We start from the raw sequence: 21,343 nt of genomic DNA, 5'->3' as shown, positions 1-21,343 counted from the left end.
TAATGTTATTTTATGGAAAGTATTGATAATCTTGCAATTTTTCTGCATGATTGTGTGCAAAGCAAAAGAGGGGTATATTGTTGTTATGTTCTGGGATTCTTCCCCCCCCAGATACTTAAGTACCCTTTTTAAAGCATGTGGGGTGGATTAAAGGAATGGGAAATGCCAGCTGTTGTCATTTTTTTTAATGAATGTGAAGTCAGTCAGAAACAACAGGAGTATGAGAGATACCATTAGCTTCAAGATGTGATGACAAATATACAATAGAAACTCCTGAAATGAATACAAATCACATAGCAGAATTTAAAGAAAATTACAGTATCAGGGTTTTTTAACCCCTGGAACATACAAAAACAAGATAAGAAGCTTATAATGATGTTTTGGGAGAAAATGAACTGGTGGCTGATTTGACAGAGTGGGCTAAGAAACCGCTAAAGTGCTGTACACATGATTCATTGGCTAAATTTTGACTGTACAATACTGTTAATCAAGCAATGTTAGGCACCAGGCAATATGATCCAGGAATTTTTATTTATTAATGACTTACTGGTATCATCAAAGAAAAAAAGTATGCATTTCCGCATGAAAGCAAGAAATGAAATTAAACTACACTTTCTATTGCAACCAAATAAAAATTATGAACTGTGCTTTTTGAATTTGAACTTGGTACGTTTATATTTTGCTGGTGCTTAAATCCACTTTTAATCTTTAAATTAAAGAAGGAAATATGTGATTTAAAAAAAAACACAACCACCCTGTGCCTCATTTATGACTTTGAGATTAAAAACATATAAATTAAAAACAGGTTAGGCAAGAAACTGCACTCTGCGCATAGACAGCTTAAACACACTGTATCTTGTTGTTCAAGAACAAGAATACAGCCCCAATTATGGTTTTGCTTGCATTTCTTTGACTGTAATTGGTTGAATATGAGGATCTCTGGGTACAAAGAATTTGTTTTATGTATAAAGCAGACTCCAGATTTAAAGTGGTGTTTTATTAGGAAGGGAATAAACATCTCATTTTTTTACTGCCACCTTCAGTAAAGAGAGAGGCAGGCATGGATGGAATCAATAGAAAACAGAGTCACTGAAAGCAGCAGCAATACGCCTGCCTGCCTGCCTGTCTCACGTTAATGGAACAGCTTGCAAGGTCTACAGGGAATTTGCATTGGCTCTGTCACTGGTATTTATTTGGTTTCTTATTTATTGCTAGTGGCTTGATAGTGCTGTATTTTTCCCAGCAATGAAAGCTTTTAAAGATCATGTCTGACTCCTTCTGGACAGTGCTGTCCAATTTCTCTCTGCCTGCCACCAGCATGCTGAGACGATCCAAAAGGTAATTTTGAGGATTTTGCAAGTAAACCTTACAATATTTTTCTGAGCTGTTTGATTAATATTGTTTTGGTTTTTTTAAGGATCACAGCTGATGTACCGGAAATGTGTTTTGGTATGTAGGTTTTGTTAATGGGGTTTTGTAACAGCACACCCTGCAGTGATTATTATATTGTATAGACCTACTGTTAATTATTTTATTGTGGAATGTTTTATTACAGATTTATTATTCCTTACTTTCTCGTTAGATAGTGCATGACTGGGATCTGTACCCACAAAATATTGGGTTACTAAATATAAGTATATAAATATAAGCTTCATCAGTATTTAAGATATTAGTACAGTGTGGCAGTAATAGAAGCAGAAAAAGCCAGTGTTACAAATTATTTTGACTTTTAGTGCTTAGTTAGCGTAAAGAGAAAGTATAGGGGGGAGGGATAGCTCAGTGGTTTGAGCATTGGCCTGCTAAAGCCAGGGTTGTGAGCTCAGTCCTTGAAGGGGCCATTTAGGGATCTGGGGCAAAAATCAGTACTTGATTCTGCTAGTGAAGGCAGGGGGCTGGACTCAATGACCTTTCAAGATCTCTTTGAGATAGGTATATCTCCATATATATGTTTATAATCTTGAACTTCAAGCTTCCATTAAAATCTGCAGTAGCATTTGTCATAGGAGAGACTTAAATTTGTTAGTTAATGGACTCAATGTTTAACTCACATTTTTCTTTGGATTTTAAGTTAAGCCCGTCTATGTGTGGGAACTGGTAGGGGGTGGCAGCCCTAATGCTAAACAGACAAACCGCAGAGTTTGTCTCGGTATTGGGAAGTAATATTTTTCTTATCAAAATGGTATTGCTCATAACCTGTTCTGCAGAGCAGAAACATAAATAGCTTCAAAAATTGTGTGGGAGAAAAGCAAGACTAAGTTCCAGTAATAATTTCTGATGTTATATATACACACACACACACACACACACACTTTTCTTGGTATATTGCTAACCTTGACTGAACCACTATGTTAGGGTCTATGAGTAGACCTTCCACAGTAGGTGTTGCATAGTTTTAACAGTGGATATGTCAGCAAAGTGCTTTGCCAAAGAAGTTCAAAAACTATATATAGAGCTCATTTATAAGCTTTGTCTTTATTCTAAAGTGGGTTTCATGCAGAGAAGGTCAAAGAGATACTAATACCACTGATTTTTGTATTGCTAAAAGTCAACTCTATAAAGGCCTTCATCAATGGGTGGCTGAAGAAGTGTCGTTTCTCATCCTAAACCATCTTTCTCTCTGTCTGATTGCCTCTCAGATCTAGAGTAGATCTATTGCCTGGAACAACATTTCATAGGTACCTGTTGTCTTTTGTAGTTTAAATTTCAGCAAAATTATCTGACATGTTGACCTAATTATTAGAATTTTTGCCTCTGGCAAAACCAGATTCTTTATAGAAAATGTAATTCTGATATAATTTTTACAGATTAATATCACAAAAGAATGAAAGTTGGAAACAATATTACTGTTTAAATTGTTTACTTACCTGCACTATTTTCTGAACTTTTGTATTCTGAAGCTTGCTCAGTGTTTTAGAGAATGTCTCTCACATTTACTAGGACATTACTGTTGTTTCTTTCCATTAGTGTTCAGTAAAAGCTCAAAATATATATGATTTACATTCAGAGAAATCATTTGCAATATGTTTGCATGGAAAATATAAAGAGCAGTATTTGTTTTTTTCCCCGCATTTAGTGTTTGTGACTGAGGTCTCAGGGGAGCCATGCTGAGGTTAGTCAGTTAGGGCAAACTCCGAAGAATGGTGCAGACAATCCCCAAAACTGGTGGATATTCTAATACTTAGATTTACTAAGCCAGTACAAAATAGCTTCTACAATACCGTCTTGGTTGCACAGAAGCCAAAACACAGTTCCCTTATAGCAACCCAGCCTTGGGCTTCTACCCAGGCATCCATGTCAAATATGATGATTACTGAAAATCTTATTAATCATATAAGAAAGTTCTACCAATCCCAAAGAATCGGACACATTGACTCCTAAGTTAATTAATATCTCAGATCTTACCCAAATACACACCTACAGCCAAATGTTATTAACTAGACTAAAATTTATTTAAAAAGAAAAGAGAGTGAGTATTGGTTAAAAGATCAGTATTCATATAAACATGAGTACAGTTCTGAGATCAGTTTCATAGTGCAGATGGTAAGCTTTGGAGTTGAAAAGAGTTATTACAATTAATCCATAGATTAAATCCAGTGTTCATATCCAGGGTGATCCAGGTGGGACTGGAGATCTCAGTCTTATGACGTAAACTTCTGCATAAAGCATCAAGCAGATCTGAGATAAAAAGGATCAGGACCCAAGGGTTTTTTTTAGAGTTCCAGGCCTTCTCATGATGGTCTAGATAATACTTAGTCCTGCCCTGAGTGCAGGAGACTGGACTAGAAGATGACCTCTCGAGGTCCCTTCCAGTTCTATGATTCTGTGACAGCTCAGAGTCCTTAGGCGAACAATAGGCAATCATCGAGACTTTGAAGTAGACCCATTTCCTAAGCATCACCGGTAATTAGCTACATGGATTAACATAAGGCAATTGCCTGTCTTCCACCATTCACAAATGATTTGATATACATTTCAAAGAGAGATCAATATAGTGATATCACTATATTTACAGTTCATTTAAATGTTAAGATCTTCTTTTGATCTCTGAATTAACGGACTATAGCATGGACAGGAACAATTTGATATTTTTAACCTCTAACAATATATTTGTGTAAACACAAAAACATGAACATTGTCTACCAGTATGTCCCTAAAGGCTGAATTTGGGTAATTTATCCTGCAGGATGTTTAACCTTTTCTGGCCATGTGTCAGTGTTTCAAATTTTAAATTTAGTCTTAAAATCTTAAACAGTTTGATAGTTACTAATAAGTTTTCAAATGCAATATTGTCGCAGAAAATTTCAGTTCAAACAAAAATTTGTGATAGCAGATATTTATTAATATTTAAGTCCAAAAAGAGATTTATAGTGTATAAATGGATCTCTGTATCTATGGCACATATTTATGGAGACAGAGATGACTTTTTTTTAATTTAACTATGTAATATTAATATTAGATTTTCCAAAATGAGCAACTGGCTGCTTCAGGCTTCATAGCATAGAGACAAGCTGCATCAAATCATGACTGTCTCCAGTCATCATTTAGTATCAAGTACTTCAGCAGGTGAGACAGATTTTGCTTGGAACATCACCTTTTTCCTTTCTGTTGGCGTCTTGCCCGACTTTTAGAGTAATTTCTTATGGGAGGAGAAAGGGAAGCTTGAATTTGTGTTGTGTGGATTATAATACATCGGCTATTTCAAGTGATATAATTTTTATATTGTGATTCTCACTAAGGTCTTGATCCTAAAAAGACATAGATAATTTTACTCAGGTGAGTATCCCCCACTGGCTTCCATATATACATTTCATGTATAATTCATTGGGCTGCAGGTTTGTCATGATGTGGAAAAAGTCATGGATACCATGTTTTTTCTGTTTGTCCGTGACTTCCTGCAGGAAGGTTCTAGGTAGGTCGTTGGCCTGGGATGGGGGGGAGGCGGGTGTTGGAGATCAAGCCTGCCCCACATTCACGCTGATGTGGGTCACTCAAATTTGGCCCAGCTGTCCTGTTCTCTCTCTCTCTCTCATGATGGAGGGGCAGCAGGGCCAAATATGAGCAGCGCTGCGACCCCATGTGCCAGATCCCAAAGCCCAGAGTAGGTAACCAGGCCCTGCCCTGCAGGACACAGTAGCCAATGCTGCTTGTGATGAAGATGAGTGCGGATGGGCTCACCCTTAACCCCTAGGCCTAACCCTGGTGGTACAGGTGTCCTGCCTGTGCCCAGGATTATGTGGAGTGGGTTGGCTCTCAATCCCCAGGCCCAACCTTGTGGCACAGAAGCTGCCCATGACCAGGATGAGTGCGAGATGATCTCGGTCTCCAGCCAGCCCTCTCCTTCTGTGGCCCAGATTAGAGTAGGGGTGCCAGGTTGGAGGATGCAGCTGCGAGTGGTTGGTGCCTCCTCATTTGTCAGGGATTTTTCATCAAAAATCACAGAGCAGTCACTAAACTTGTGATTTTTACTAAATTTACCCAGACTGCTTTGTGCTTTTTTGATTAAACAGCGGTGAGACAAATCTGCAGGCCTAATGATACATAAACACACAAACACAAAGACTTCAGTGGGATTTGTTGTGATAATTAGGCCTGCCAATTTACTCTGATTGTAAGCTCAACTGTAAAACCTCTGAGGAGGTTTATAAAGTGTTACAGGAACCTATAACAATACATGTTGATGGGAAAAGGTGCCAAAGGGCAACAGAGACTGAATTAGTCCAAACAAAAATGCTTTCTGATATGATTCAAGGATTGTGTTAAGTTCATGCCTGGTAATTCGAAGAAGTATGGGAGTGGATATTAATGTACCAAAATTGGTGTGTTGGAAATTAGAACTAAGTGATGAACCAAATAATGAGGGGATGGGGAAATGTGGATAGAGTGAGTGCAGCAGTTGCTGACTGAAAGGGGAAGGAGCTTCACCATCATGGCTGCCATCCTACCATCTCCTGGGATTCAGTGTGATGTCATTGTGCCTTGTTTGTCCTAACCCTCAGAGGTGTCCAGCAGTGAGGTTGCAAGTGAGAGTCAACATCAGAGACAGAAGCTGCTTTTTCTCCCTTTGCTGTTATGTGCTCTCCCTTCTTGTGAATGTCTTGTTTGGTCTTCTAGGAAATGGGGTCAGACTTTAACAAAAACAGTAATAACAGGTCAGCTAACTTTGTGCTTCCCCCCCCAAAGGACAGTTATTACCGTGTTTAATACCATCTAACAGACTGTCAGACAGGGGATTTTTTCTTTCTAAAGACACTCTATAGCCAAGGGAAAAGGAACAAGGGATGTTGTTAAAATGAAAGTCTTACTTAATACTTTAAATTTCAAATGCTTTTATTGGTTTTCATTCTTTTCTGTATCTTTAATAAAAGGCTACAAGGATTTTAATTGCGTGTTTGCCATGGTACTAAGCAGACGGAGGTCTCTGTATACCAAACCCCAACTTTGTTTAAAGCTGTTTAATATTGGACAGTGACAGGATCGTGTGAATGCCTTTGACTCTTTGGCCCATATAGTCCATCAAAATTAATACAACAGATTACTCACATGAGTAAAGTTAAATACATACCTAAGGATTTGCTGGATCAAGGCTTCAGTATTTAGCAGTTACTTATATGTGAGTGTTCTCAGAATCATGGCCTTTGCATCCTTTGAGAACACAGCTGCAATTTTATTCTTTTAAAAAAAATATAAAACTAAACTTTGTTCCCCTTTCTAAATGTCACATTTAGCACATTTTCTTCAAGAAAGTTGTTCCTTTTTAAATTCTAATAGCATTTCTATATCATGAAGGAAGATCATATCAAAGGTCTACCATATCAAACGTAGGCAAACATTAATAGAAGCTTGTCAGAAGTTTCTTCTGATTTTTCAATTAATAAAAGAACATACTATAACATGCTGTGCAATTCTTTTAGGCTTGCAACAACTTGTATGTTTTTAACTCTGTGCTTTTCCATCCTATATTTCCCCTTGGTTTTCTGCCAAGTCTGACTTACTGTTGGTAATTAAGCTATCATCATATTGCAGACTCCTTTACTATCATGTCTTCTGATACGTACCCAAAATGTTACTGTGGGCTTCCTTCCCATTCAGGCTTTCCTACCTTAGGAGGCAAATGCTCTGAAGAGCTACTCCCTTTCCTTGTCACATTATGTTTAGATGAACTCTCTTGTCCTGCTGGTACAATTCCCAGTACAGCTGATGATACCTTAAAAGCAAACCATCTGTTCGTTCAGTCATAGTAGCTGAATTTTTTTTCTTGAGCATATTCCCAAAGGGGTAGGGAATGTGAAGAACAAACTGTAAATGTATATGTACTTGTCTCTTTGGAAAAGAAAATGATAAACATAAATCAGTTTCACCTGCGAAAGGCAGTATTATATAAGAGAGAATGTATATGTTTGTACATGTAAATATGATTGAAAAGATTAAACATGAAATTATCAGAATTTCTTGGTTAAAAGGAAATTTGGGTCCTTATTCGGTAATCAACTGTACTGATAAATTACCCATTTAAAAAGTATTATGGGGAAGGTAAAGCAAATCACTTCTAACATATTTGAATTTCATTACATTTTAAAAGTTCTTTGATATCCAGGAGCTTCTGGTTTGATTTATCCTTAATTCACACTCAAAATTTGCTGCATGTTTAATTTAAAATGTTTTTTTTAAATCAGTGCAAAAGGCTGTGTGGACACATGTATTTTTATTTTTGAGTGACTTGTTTCAGGTTAGCTTAAGCCTGAATCTAATTGCATTTGAGCTTGTCTACACAAAAAATTTGCACTGCTTTAATCTATGGTGTGAATTTAATCTGATTTAATTGAACTGGTGCAAACCCTTCTGTGAACACTTGTAAAACAAAATAGCTGTGTTTTATTGACTTAAGGCTTGTCTACACTTGAGGCTACGTCTACACTAGAAACTTCAAAGTGCTGCCTCGGCAGTGCTTCGAGCGCTGGGAGAGAGCTCTAATACAACCTCTAAATTGCTGCAGCACTTCAGTGAAAGTACTACATATACCAGTGGGAGGGGTTCTCCTATTAGCATAGGTACGCCACTTCCCCAAGAGGTGGTAGCACTGTCTATGCTAGGGTTAGCATAGTTTAACTGCGTTGCTCAGAGGGTATGAATTTTTCACACCCCTGGGCAGCATAGTTATACCACCCTAATTTCCTACTGTAGACCAGGCCTTAGAGAGAGAGAGAGTGGGTGAGGTAATATCTTTTATTGGACCAGCTTCTGTTGGTGAGAGAGACAAGCGTTCAATCTTATACAGAGTTCTTCAGGTCTGGGAAATGTACTCAGTGTCACAGCTAAACAATAAGTAGTTAACACATCTCAAGGGACCATTCAAGGTGAAGTGGGCAGTTAACACCTCTCCAGTCTAGGGGAAAAGGAGGGAAGGGGCACAGCTTTTTGGGGTGTTAGTGTTATAGATTGGATTTATGGATTACTACAGCTATGTGTCTATTCAAATTGTGCATTTTAGTGTCTAGCAAAGTTATGAATTGAAGCTCCCAGGCTCATCTTTTGAAGGTGTTATGCAGGTTTCCTTTGAGGAGGACTGAGAGGTCAGATATGGAGTGATTACTTTGTGAAATGTGTTCTGTGCAAGTTCATTAACCGCATCGTGATTGTCTCATTTTCACCCATATAATTGTTGTTGGAGCATTTAATTCATTTGATGAGATATGCCACATGTTGTGATAGGCATGTGTAGGACCCATGGATCTTGAAAGGTGTCTTGTGGGGGGTGTTGATCATCATAGCAGTGGAAATATGTCTACAGACTTTGCATCTCTTGTTCTGGCAGGGTCTGGTGCTGCTTTGAGTTGGTGTGTCCTGGTCTGTGGGGAGCTTGCTTTTGATGATGAGCTCGAAGAGGTTGGATGCTTGTTTGAAGGCCAGAAGGGGGCATTCAGGAAAGATTTATTCTATTGACTTAGTGTATGTTGATTGGGAACAGGTGTGTATAGAATGAAGAAAAACAGTTGTTTGATACTAGCAGAGAACATGTGCTTTTGCTATTGCTTAAAAATGTGAAATTTAGAGCATGTACTTATGTTCTCATTATTATTATTTATTAAAGTCATAGCTGTGGTTGGTTTACAACACACATTTCCTTGTCCAAATGAATAAAATATTGTACATCAATGTCTCCTCTGTGATGGAAAGGATAAAGAAGAGCTCAAAGTGCAAAGTTTTTGATAATATTCAGGTCCGTTCTTTAAGCCTATATAAAGTCTAATTTAGCACAGTGTTAAATGGCCTCAGTTTGGCACTTCTAAAGGGAGTGGGAATACAAGAATCAAATCTCAGTTTGACTTAGTTTGGGCGGTATTTCAGTTTTGCATCAGGACAAAAACACGAAGTGTTTGGGAGAAAGTAAAATTCTGTCCGATCTCCTAGAAGAGTCTTCGATTTGAAAATAAAAATTTGTTTTGTACTGTATGAAAAAGTATAACAGGCATTTCACTCACAACTGTTAGCAAATCTGTTCTTTTATGCAATTAAGAATGAGGTGAAAGGGATAATGGATGAGATCCAGTGAGGCTTCAGTAGAATAATGCAAAAATTCAGTGCAAGAAATCAGGATGTTATGAATAAAGGAAAGATCATGTTAATCGGGACACACTTATCCAGGTTCTACTGTAGTTTATCTCTGTGAACCCCTTCCTATGCTCCCCCTCCCAAAGATGTGATAAGCAGTAGGCTAGGAAGAAGGTCGGTTCTCTCATGCATTTGTGATTCTAATTTTTAATGGCAGCTGAGCACTTGCGTTGACAAGTGACTGTATATCTTAGGGCAAAATGTTCTATATAAGGCATAGGTTATTTAAGGAATTGGGAGAGACCACACATAATGTGACTTCTTACATTATATATTATATATCTGTAGGCAGAGATATTTTTAATTTTCAGTCATTAGTTAGTTACTGAACCTTTATGAGCACAACCGTTGCTTCAGGGAAGCAATACCTAACTTTTACAAGCTGTAAAGGAAAATTTTTCTGGTGTTTTGGATTTACATGTACAGTGATTAGTTTTCAAAATATATTCTTCCATTTCATAATCTGCACTTATTACATGTGCTATTATTTGGAGCACTACGTTCTATAAAGCAATAGCTATAGTTTCTTTAAACTGGTTTCCCAGTTATGATGATAAATACTTCAGTAGTGAAAAGTCATATTGTTTTATATGGTTATTCCAAACCTTCCCTTAATTTTCCTTTAAATTATTAAATCTTCAGAATTCAGTAGCTTCATCCAGAGATGTAGAAACATGTTGTTCCTGTATTGGAATTTGCAATGTGTCTAATGGTATTCAAACCACATGTCTGATCCTCCCAACTGACTGCTAAAATGTGGGACACAGTAGGGAACTGTGTGTTTCACCCATTTTGCCCCAACAGTTTCCCCCACTGCCATTCTTACTGAATTCCTCTATGTGCCTATGTAAGTTGTACCAACAGCTAATTGCCCATTCTGTTAAAAAAAAAAAAAAGTTGTGCCTTATTTCAAGTGTGAATTTGTCTAGCTTTAGGTTCCAGACATTGCATCTAGTTATGCGTCATTCTGCCAGGTTAAAGAGCCATATAGTATGAGAAATCTCTTCCCTGTGTAAGTGGTCACAAACTGACCTCTTAAGCTTCTGTTGGATAAACTAAGATGATAAGAACATAAGAACGGCCGTACCGGGTCAGACCAAAGGTCCATATAGCTCAGTATCTGTCTACCAACAGTGGCCAATGCCAGTTGCCCCAGAAGGAGTGAACCTAACAGGCAATGATCAAGTGATCTCTCTCTTGCCATCCATCTCCATCCTCTGACAAACAGAGGCTAGGGACACCATTCCTCACCTATCCTGGCTAATAGCCATTTATGGACTTAACCACCATGAATTTATCCAGTTCTCTTTTAAACGCTGTTATGGTCCTAGCCTTCACAACCTGCTCAGGTAAGGAGTTCCACAAGTTGACTGTGCGCTGCGTGAAGAAGAACTTTCTTTTAATTGTTTTAAACCTGCTGCCTATTAATTTCATTTGGTGACCCCTAGTTCTTGTATTATGGGACTAAGTAAATAACTTTTTCTTATCCACTTTCTCCACATCACTCATGATTTTATATACCTCTATTATATTCCCCCCTTAGTCTCCTCTTTTCCAAGCTGAAGAGTCCTAGCCTCTTTAATCTTTCCTCATATGGGACCCTCTCCAAACCCCTAATCATTTTAGTTGCCCTTTTCTGAAGCTTTTCTAGTGCTAGAATATTTTCTTTGAGGTGAGGAGACCACATCTGTACACAGTATTTGAGATGTGGGAGTACCATGGATTTATATAAGGGCAATAATATATTCTCAGTCTTATTCTCTATCCCCTTTTTAATGATTCGTAACATCCTGTTTGCTTTTTTGACCGCCTCTGCACACTGCATGGACATCTTCAGAGAACTGTCCATGATGACTCCAAGATCTTTTTCCTGACTCGTTGTAGCAAAATTAGCCCCCATCATATTGTATGTATAGTTGGGATTATTTTTTCCAATGTGCATTACTTTACATTTATCCACATTAAATTTCATTTGCCATTTTATTGCCCAATCACTTAGTTTTGTGAGATCCTTTTGAAGTTCTTCACGATCTGCTTTGGTCTTAACTATCTTGAGCAGTTTAGTATCATCTGCAAACTTTGCCATCTCACTGTTTACCCATTTCTCCAGATCATTTACGAATAAATTGAATAGGATTGGTCCTAGGACTGACCCTTGGTGAACACCACTAGTTACCGCTAATTCTCTCCATTCTGAGAATTTACCATTAATTCCTACCCTTTGTTCCCTGTCTTTTAACCAGTTCTCAGTCCATGAAAGGACCTTCCCTTTTATCCCATGACAGCTTAATTTACGTAAGAACCTTTGGTGAGAGACCTTGTCAAAGGCTTTCTGGAAATCTAAGTATACTATGTCCACTGGATCCCCCTTGTCCACATGTTTGTTGACCCCTTCAAAGAACTCTAATAGATTAGTAAGACACGATTTCCCTTTACAGAAACCATGTTGACTATTGCTCAACAGTTTGTTTTTCTATGTGTCTGACAATTTTATTCTTAACTATTGTTTCGACTAATTTACCCGGTACCGATGTTAGACTTACTGGTCTGTAATTGCCAGGATCACCTCTAGAGCCCTTTTTAAATATTGGCGTTACATTAGCTAACTTCCAGTCATTGGGTACCGAAGCCGATTTAAAGGACAGGTTACAAACCTTAGTTAATAGTTCCGCAACTTCACATTTGAGTTCTTTCAGAACTCTTGGGTGAATGCCATCGGGTCCCGGTGACTTGTTAATGTTGAGTTTATCAATTAATTCCAAAACCTCCTCTAGTGACACTTCAATCTGTGAGATTCTTAAATTTTACAAGTATCAGAGGGGTAGCCGTGTTAGTCTGGATCTGTAAAAGCAGCAAAGAATCCTGTGGCACCTTATAGACTAACAGACGTTTTGCAGCATGAGCTTTCGTGGGTCAATACCCACTTCTTTGGATGCATCCGAAGAAGTGGGTATTCATCCACGAAAGCTCATGCTGCAAAACGTCTGTTAGTCTATAAGGTGCCACAGGATTCTTTGCTGCTTAAGTTTTACAGTAAGGCATTTTTCCACACCTCAAATCATTTTTTTCTGAATGCTTTCCAGTTTTTCAGCATACTTTTTAGAAATGAACACCGAACTTCAGTAATAGTCTCACTAATGCTGTATGAAGAGGTATGTCTACCTCGCTACTGTTATGTGATATTCCTCAGTTTATGCATCCAAGGATTGTGTTCACCCTCTTGTTTACAGCATTGTAGTGGGAGCTCATATTCAGCTGATTATCTACTATTACCCCCAAGTCTTTTCCAGTATCACCAAATTTCAGGATACTCTCTCCTATTTTGTAAATATGGCCTACGTTCTTTGTAGTGATGTGATGGTTTTATATTTTCTTCCTGATTACTTAAAAAAAACTGTCTAGCATTGGGCCTGTGTGACTCCAGTAGAAACAATCTATTGCTCATTTATAATTGATTTTTGAGATGTATCAGTTATCCAGTTTTTAATCCATTTAATATGGACTACATTGATTTTATATAGCGCTAATTTTTTTTATCAGAATTTCACGTGGGATTAAATTGAATGCCATATAGAAATAGACGTATCGTTATGGTGACCAGACCTCCCATTTTGGCTGGGACAGTCCCTTTTTTAAGCCCCGTCCTGGCTGTCCTGACTTTTTTGGAAAAGTGAGCGTTTGTCCCATTTGCTCTTGCCAACTGATCAATTTGGCAAGAGCAAATGGGACAAATGCCCACTTGTATCAAAAAACTGGGGTGCGGAGGACCACGTGTGGGGGCGGGGGGGCAGGGCTTGGGTGAGCAGCTCGGGGTGAGGGGGGCACTCAGGCAGCTCCATGGGGTGGGGGTGGGGAAACGCGCTCTGGCCAGCCCTGCGCAATGTCCTATTTTCTCTTTGGGAAATATGGTCACCCTACATATCTTATGTAAACACAATTGCCTTTAGCAACCAAATTTCTAATCTCATCAGAAAAATAGATCAGATTGGTTTGACAAGACCTATTTCCCATAACACAGGGTTGATTGGCATTAATTATGGCACCATTTTTAAGTCTTTACTGATCACATTTCATATCAACCTTTCCATGATTTTGCCCAGGACCAATGTCAAGCTAACTGGCCTATAGTTATTTACACTTTTTAAATCGTGGCACAACATTTGCTTTTTTCCAGTCTTCTGGAACTTCCTCCAGTGTTCCACATTTTAAACAAATTCAGTATTAATGGTTCGGAGAACTCCACAGTTAATTGTTTTAATACTTTTAGGTGCAAGTTATCTGGCCCTGCCAATTTAAAAATTGCATCTTTAATAGTTGCTGTATAACATCTTCCCTAGCTACTGATGGAATAGAAAATATTTCTTTATCACCATAAGATATGAATATTTCATGTTGCTTCTTTCCAAATACAGAACTAAAATTTGTATTGACTACTTCTGCCTTTTTACCATCCTTTATCTAGTATCAGACCTTTACCATTTTAAGGATTTCTTTTGTTCCTGCTACATTTAAAGAATTTCTTTCTATTGTTTTCAATCCTACTGGCCATGAATTTTTTTGTCAAAACCTTTTAGTTTTCTTTATCAGTTGTCTACATTTTCTAAATGCAGATATGTACTCTCTGCTATCAACTTCCTCATTTTCCATTTGTTATATATTATTTTAAATTGCTACTTTCTCTTCCCTTCTTAAACTAGGAGGATTTTTAACCAAAAGAGACTTCTTATATGATTTCAGAATTCTTATTTTGAGCATTGAATAAAGCATTGTTAACCAACTCTCAATTATCGTTCACATTTGCTCAATCTTGCTCATGATTGTTTTCAGCTTTGGGAAATTGGCCCTCTTAAAGTACCAAGTGTGTTTGTCTATATCTATATAGATGTGTATATATAGATTTAGATATCTATAATTACTGGTCAGGACTATATTCTGTTTGCACATAACAAATAAAATTAAGTCATGATCACTTTCAACTAGGCAATCATCAATTTTTTGTTCGGTGACAACTCATCTTTGTCCATCAGAGTGAGGTCTAATATAGAACTACCAAGTTGGTTGCAGTACTTCTTGTTTTAGAAAGTTTTGTATACAATTTTTACAAATGCCAAGGATGTTTTATTAGTGGCAATGTGAAACCCACCATGATATGTCCCTACGATTTAAATCCTCTAATAAAATACATCATATAGAAGTTTTCCTTACTTAGTTCACTTCAGTTTAATTATGCAATCTTTTTATCTTAGATTGTTAATTTGATTTTGCTTGTAAATCTGTAGCCAGAGCATGCCCAGAATCTCATTCACTGAATAGTTTTCATCACTCCAATATCTTTTTCATTTCTTCCTGTTTGTCAGTATTATTTACTTCTCAAACTAAAGGTTGTTTTTGGCCTCCCTTTATAAACTAGTAACAGGCTCAAATACTTTAATACCTGCTATTTGACAGTGTTGATTGTGCCATTATTGTATATCTTTGTACCTGGTTTTATGCCTGCATCATTACTGCTCTGAGAACTTTCTGTTTAACAGTTAAGGTCTTGTGTGTCAGCATTTGTGACTTTTTGAGCCATCTCCTATCTCATCATATTCATTTTCAGTCTGTTGTTCAACCAGTATTGATTTGGAAGTATCTTTAGTAGTCTTTCTGTTGCGGAGATATTGAGAAGGCCCCGAACAAATGTTGGACAATATGTACCCTCTCAGTCTCTGTTTTGGATTAAAATAGCATGCATGTCTCACCTTTGTCTTGATTTGGCAACAGGCAGTACTATTTCGCACATGGTAAATGGAGATAGTCAATGCTTGGAGCACAGCCTGTACTGAATCTAAAACAACTTATTCTTGAAATGAAGGTGGAAATGTTTACATTCTACTCACTGAGCCTCCCAGTTTTGCTGGGCTCAGTTATTTTCCTAGTGTGTCCATTAGAGAATTCTCCAACCCTGCTGCAGCATCCTAAAATATTACTTATATTTTGTTTTGTAACCTAAGTAGTTTACTTTCATTTGCATATGTAGAATGTAATTAACACTGAATTATTTTCAATACTTTTGTGTGAACATTACAAAAATATCTCTTTTGTAATATTTGTATGACCGTAAAATGCCTTACTGTTTTCTTATGAGACCTTTCTCACTGATGCTGTCTTTGGAAGCAACTTGTGCAGGTAGTGTTCATAGAATCGTAGAATATCAGGGTTGGAAGGGACCTCAGGAGGTCATCTAGTCCAACCCCCTGCTCAAAACAGGACCAATTTCCAACTAAATCATCACAGCCAGGGTTTTGTCAAGGCTGATCTTAAAAACCTCTAAGGAAGGAGATTCCACCACCTCCCTAGGTAACCCATTCCAGTGCTTCACCACCCTCCTAGTGAAAAAGATTTTCCTACTATCCAACCTAAACCTCCCCCACTCCAACTTGAGACCATTACTCCTTGTTCTGTCATCTGGTACCACTGAGAACAGTCTAGATCCATCCTCTTTGGAACCCCCTTTCAGGTAGTTGAAAGCAGCTATCAATCCCCCCTCATTCTTCTCTTCTGCAGACTAAACAATCCCAGTTCCCTCAGCCTCTCTTCATAAGTCATGTGCTCCAGCCCTCTAATAATTTTTGTTGTCCTCTGCTGGATTCTTTCCAATTTTTCCACATCCTTCTTGTAGTGTGGGGCCCAAAACTGGACACAGTACTCCAGATAAGGCCTCACCAATGTCGAATAGACGGGAATGATCATGTCCCTTGATCTGCTGGCAATGCCCCTACTTATACAGCCCCAAATGCCGCTAGCCTTCTTGGCAACAAGGGCATGCTGTCAACGCATATCCAGCTTCTCGTCCACTGCAACCCCTAGGTCCTTTTCTGCAGAACTGCTTCCTAGCTATTCGGTCCCTAGTCTGTAACAGTGAATGGGATTCTTCTGTCCTAAGTGCAGGACTCTGTGTTCCTATGATAGTAATTATACTGAGGTTATACTGGTAACTAGATCTGTTCTGACTTGTCCATATGCAAACTGACGGTGGAGAAAAATGACACTAACCTGATAAATAACAATAGCAGCAGAGGTAGACCACTGGCTACAACCATTTCCTCCGTTAAGTGTCCACCTCAGAGTCAAAATGAGGCTAATGAAATAGTAGCATTGTGAATCTAGGTAGCATAGAAACCACATGACAGGAATTGAGGGGCTAGATCCTTTACTGCTGTTGGACTATGCGTTTGTGTTGAGAGAAGTTCTGAATCGGATAGGTATTTAGCCACACTAGAGAGTATTTGTTCTAAACATATCTGGTATGTTTTATGCAGGAAAGATATTAAAATCATGTTCAAAATAATAAATGTCTAGCACTTATATTGTGCTTTTATCTTCAAGCAGTTGACAAGTCAATTTTTTTTATAATGTTCCTTCTACAGATGGAGAAATTGTAGCAAAGATCTTGTGGCTTGTCCAAGGCTGCATGTTACATCTCTTAGATTGTAAACTGTTTGGGGCAGGGGGCTGTCTTTTGGTTCTGTGTTTGTGTAGAATCTAGCCAAATGGGCTCCTAGATGCTACTGCAATACTGATATCAATTAATATGTCAGAGCCAGAATTAGAAATAGGGTTCTTGGCTCCACATCACTAGAGCATTCAGCTCTCAGCTATGATATCCAGAATGGACTCTGATTACAGTCTAAATGAGACTTTCCTAACACGTCATTTGGTCTGGAGAAGTCTGGGATTTTCCTGCAACTTTCTTGCCTTTTTTCTAAATATCCATCTCCTTTATCCGTTGCAATGAGTAGTGCCTTTGCTCACTCAGAAAGATGATGACCATTTCACCAGATGGGGCAAAACCTGTTTGATTGGTGCTGAAGAGAACAGACCCCAATAACTGGTATTGATGGGACACTCTGCTGGAGTCTTACAATCAGGGGTCTGCAAAGTAAACCAGTAATGTTACTGGCTGGGTAAAGTCATTCCCTACCTGAGGATGAGGAATAATTGGCCTGCAATGTGCTGGGCATGTAGATTTTTTAATTCATTTTGGCGGAGGCAGAGGATTATTTTTCATTCACTAGTCGATGATTTGTTTCCTTGGAGTAAATAATGTACTGGCGTTAATCTAATCCTGACAATATTTTAAATTCAGTCAGACGTGATAGTGTTTATGAAGTGGAGAAAACATTTTCTCATGATTTTATTTTGTGGTGGAAGTACTCAGGATCTTTGGCAAATCATCTCCTGTCAGCATTCATACACTCTGTTAAAGGGGCTTTGGTTGCAAATCATAATGATAGCATGAATTTTAATTCAATGGCTTTCAGCAAAAAAGATACTAAATGCTTTTTCATTTGGTATAGTATTCAGATAAAAATGTTTTTTTATCACATTACTATAGGTTCTAGTTATTTAGCATATATAGCATAATGGTTGAAATGTTGCAAATGATTAAATAGTGTGTATCTGAACACCCTTCACATGAATGTTCTTGGTTGTTACTCCAGTATGCAACAATATTAAAATTCTCATATTCCCTAGAGAAACTGAAGCTCTATTAAACCAGCCTGATTCTGAGATTATTTCTGCAAAGCAAGCGTAAGACTTTGCATGTCTAATGATGCACTGTTAGAGTTAAAAGTAGATTTAAAATACAAATATAAATTATTTTTATACTAAGACTTTTAAAACTGTGATTAGCTAATAAAGAGGTGGTTTATTGACACGTAAGATTAGTATGTCTGATTTTTAAGAAAATGTATTATTAAAATGAACTTTCCATTTTTTACATGATACGGCTTAGAGTGACTTCTGTGTGAGCATATTTTGATAGGCGGGATACTTTTATATATTAATACAGTTTCATATCTGGAAAACTTACTATTTTAATGTATAGCTTGTAAGATAGATGTTCAGGATGCATCTGCATAGGGTGTTTAGAAAATGTTAATATAATTTTTTTCAACAATGTAAATTTATATTACATAAGTGACATGGACAAAAAATATTTCAAACATTTAAAACAATGTAAACTAACTTTGCAATTTTGTGAGACTAATTTTTTGACTTCATTTTTGGTGGCATACAAACTTGAAAATATAATTAATCTTTTATGAGAATTGCTGAGAAGAGACCCACGTACAGAGCTAATTCCTGTGTGAAGCATTCCAAATTTGGAAAATACAGGCGGGGAAAATGGAAAATAAAAACATCTAGGCCAACTTTTAGGGTTTGGCTTGTTAAACCACCCCTCTAAGAAATCCATGCATTATCTCATCTCAGTGTAATGCAATAAGAAGATAAATGTAGACTGTGATGCCTATTCTCTGCATATTTGGGTAGTGTTTTGTATTTTTCTTATTATATACTGCATATTGTGACTCTTCTAAAGATTAGCAATTTCTCTTCCATGAGTTTATTTGCTTCCTGAAATGAAAAACAGAAGATGGGGTTATTTGGGGGGGGGCGTAGAGAATGTATGCAGAATGACAGAGGATAACATGGGGTTTGATTTATATTGAGAGTGGCTATCCTCTTCATTGTAATTCACTGTGACATTTGTTTCGTTTGACTTGGCAGAGTTCTTCCTCTATTATTAATAATGCAAAAGGTCTAGACTGTACCGAGTGGATGGGGCAGGTGTGCAGCAGCTAGAAACATTGGGCAAGTTCGACATTAATTAGCCGACCAATTTTAGCCTTTCCTTTCACAGTTCAGAGAGATCCCTTTCCTACTTGTGAGGTGATTCTGTGTCTTGAACTTGATTTCTAAATAAGAAAATGAAAAGAGGTTATGTAAAAATCAAAACAGTATTTTAGATGAAAATTTGCTTTTAATTGAGAGAACCATGAGCATTCCTCATAGAAAAAGGAACAAATGTTCTAGGCATCTTAAAACTGTGTGCTTCATAACCTTTGCATTGTTAAGGACTTATTCTCTTCAGCTGGTATATTCATTAAGATGCTGAAACATGTGGAGTGCTAATAGAAGTAAGTGTGAACTCCAAGAACATCTGGTCTTGTATTACTGTAACCTTTCAGCACAGAAATGTTCTCGGATCTTCACTATTGTGTTCATTGCCAACTGAATGTATAGCTTTTGTACTTAAGTGCAGTTATTGTTATTCTCACTAATGTTTCTCTTCCTTTGCCTCTTAACAAAAAAAAGTTCTTCCTTTCTTCCCTCCCTCTAGCTGAGCACTAGTGCAAAAGTGCTGCCTAAAGCTGCATTACCTGACAACGATATCTTGTATTTCCAATTATTGTCTGTCAGATGTGCAGCTGCTTTCACAGTCATATATAGAACTACCTTAATTTACAGTTAGACAGAAGGATGCACTATAGTGCACTGTAGTGCACCTTATGTGATGCTTTCTTTTCTCTTGGGGAGTGTGGGGGAAAGGCTCCAGCCAATCTGGGTATTGGTTGCTTCTCCTCTGTTTAAATAGGTAGCTGTACCAATCAGCTGACAGAAGACCACTCCTCACAGGGCTGGTCTACACTGGGGTGGGGGGGAATCGATCTATGATACGCAACTTTTGCTACGCTGTTCATGTAGCTAAAGTCGAAGTATCTTAGTTCGACTTACCTGGCTGTCCTCACAGCAGTGAGTCGACTGTCACGGCTCCCCCGTCGATGCTGCTTACTCCTCCTGCCGAGGTGGAGTATGGACATTGATTCATGGATCGATTTATCACGCCTAGATGAGAGGTGATAAATCGATCCTCGATAGATCGATTACTACCAGCCGATCCGGTGGGTAGTATAGACGTACCCAAAGGGACAGAAAAGTACCCAGAAAATCCTCCCAGGCTGGGACCCTGGAGCACCAACTTCCTCTGCGCCTTCCAATTCAAGGCATCTCATCAGATGGTTTCCCACGCTGAGGTGACCACAATTCTTGATACTTCAGTTCCCCCACCCTTTATGGCAAACTGGGTGGTCTTAGCCAAGGATAGTTCCATTCTAGACCAGTTCTGTGAAAAAATCCTTCATTCTATTAGAGGCTACTTGTTTTTCTTCTCAGGCTGTGGGGTTAGAAAATGACTTGGTCTTTAAAAAAAAGATATGGTATGACTTGGTACTTAGAGGGTTCAGTATTTCCCTCAGTGCTTGTTAATCTCCTTTGGATTCAAGATGTGTGCAACAACCTGGAAGCTGAGTGCCACAATTAAAAAAGAAGATAGAGCTCATTGTCTTTGGTGGTGTCTCATATACACTGACTGGCAGAGACTTGATTAGGATACTGGCTCAGGTGACGATGGCAGGCAATATTCTGACTCATCGGTTCCCTCAAGTTTCAGCTATCCTCAAGTTATTGGGAGTTAAGAGAAATCTTTCCCTGAGGGCAGGTTATCCCATAAATGCCTATGGCCAAGTTTCTTCCTCAGAAGGAGCGGTTCTGGCCACTGTCAGAGGCAGAATACTGGACAAGATCACTGACCCACCCAGTATGGCAGTTGCTAAAGTTACTATTGATGTACACCTGATAAGGACATTGAATATTCAGATCAATTGGCTCAGCAGAGAACTGATGTTTCAGGCAAATGGGCGCAATCCCAATGAGTTTGCCTAAGAATTTCTAGCTGCTAGAGGATTCTAGAAATCGATCCAATCGCTAAGTGAACAAACTAGAAAGGTACCAAATTCCCAAGTAGTTTCAAGGAGCTGAGAGCTGTCACCACAGGGAACACGGGTAAAGACCCAGTCCTGCCCCTTCTAGGAAATCAGCACTGGGGAGCGGGGTCTTCAGGTTGGAG

General features: G+C 38.2%; 1 protein-coding gene across 6 annotated transcripts in view; it reads left to right on the top strand.

Annotated features, from left to right (window-relative positions):
- The window catches only part of MAST2 (microtubule associated serine/threonine kinase 2), a 345,729-nt gene that overhangs the window by 220,122 nt on the left and 104,264 nt on the right, over positions 1-21,343 (top strand). The window contains exon 1 of one of the 6 annotated variants that reach the window (XM_039483467.1): positions 1,297-1,338. The exons of the other annotated variants lie outside the window; for them this stretch is intronic. Within the exon in view, the coding sequence (XP_039339401.1) occupies positions 1,319-1,338 (20 nt within the window). The 5' untranslated portion in view covers positions 1,297-1,318. Of the gene's footprint in view, positions 1-1,296; positions 1,339-21,343 lie in introns of those variants that run through there. 6 annotated transcript variants of the gene reach the window in all.

The sequence above is a fragment of the Mauremys reevesii genome, linkage group 8, assembly GCF_016161935.1.
Source record: "Mauremys reevesii isolate NIE-2019 linkage group 8, ASM1616193v1, whole genome shotgun sequence".
NCBI lineage: Eukaryota > Metazoa > Chordata > Testudines > Geoemydidae > Mauremys > Mauremys reevesii.
The sequence above is the reverse complement of the archived record's forward strand: the minus strand, read 5'-3'. Positions and strand labels throughout refer to the sequence as shown.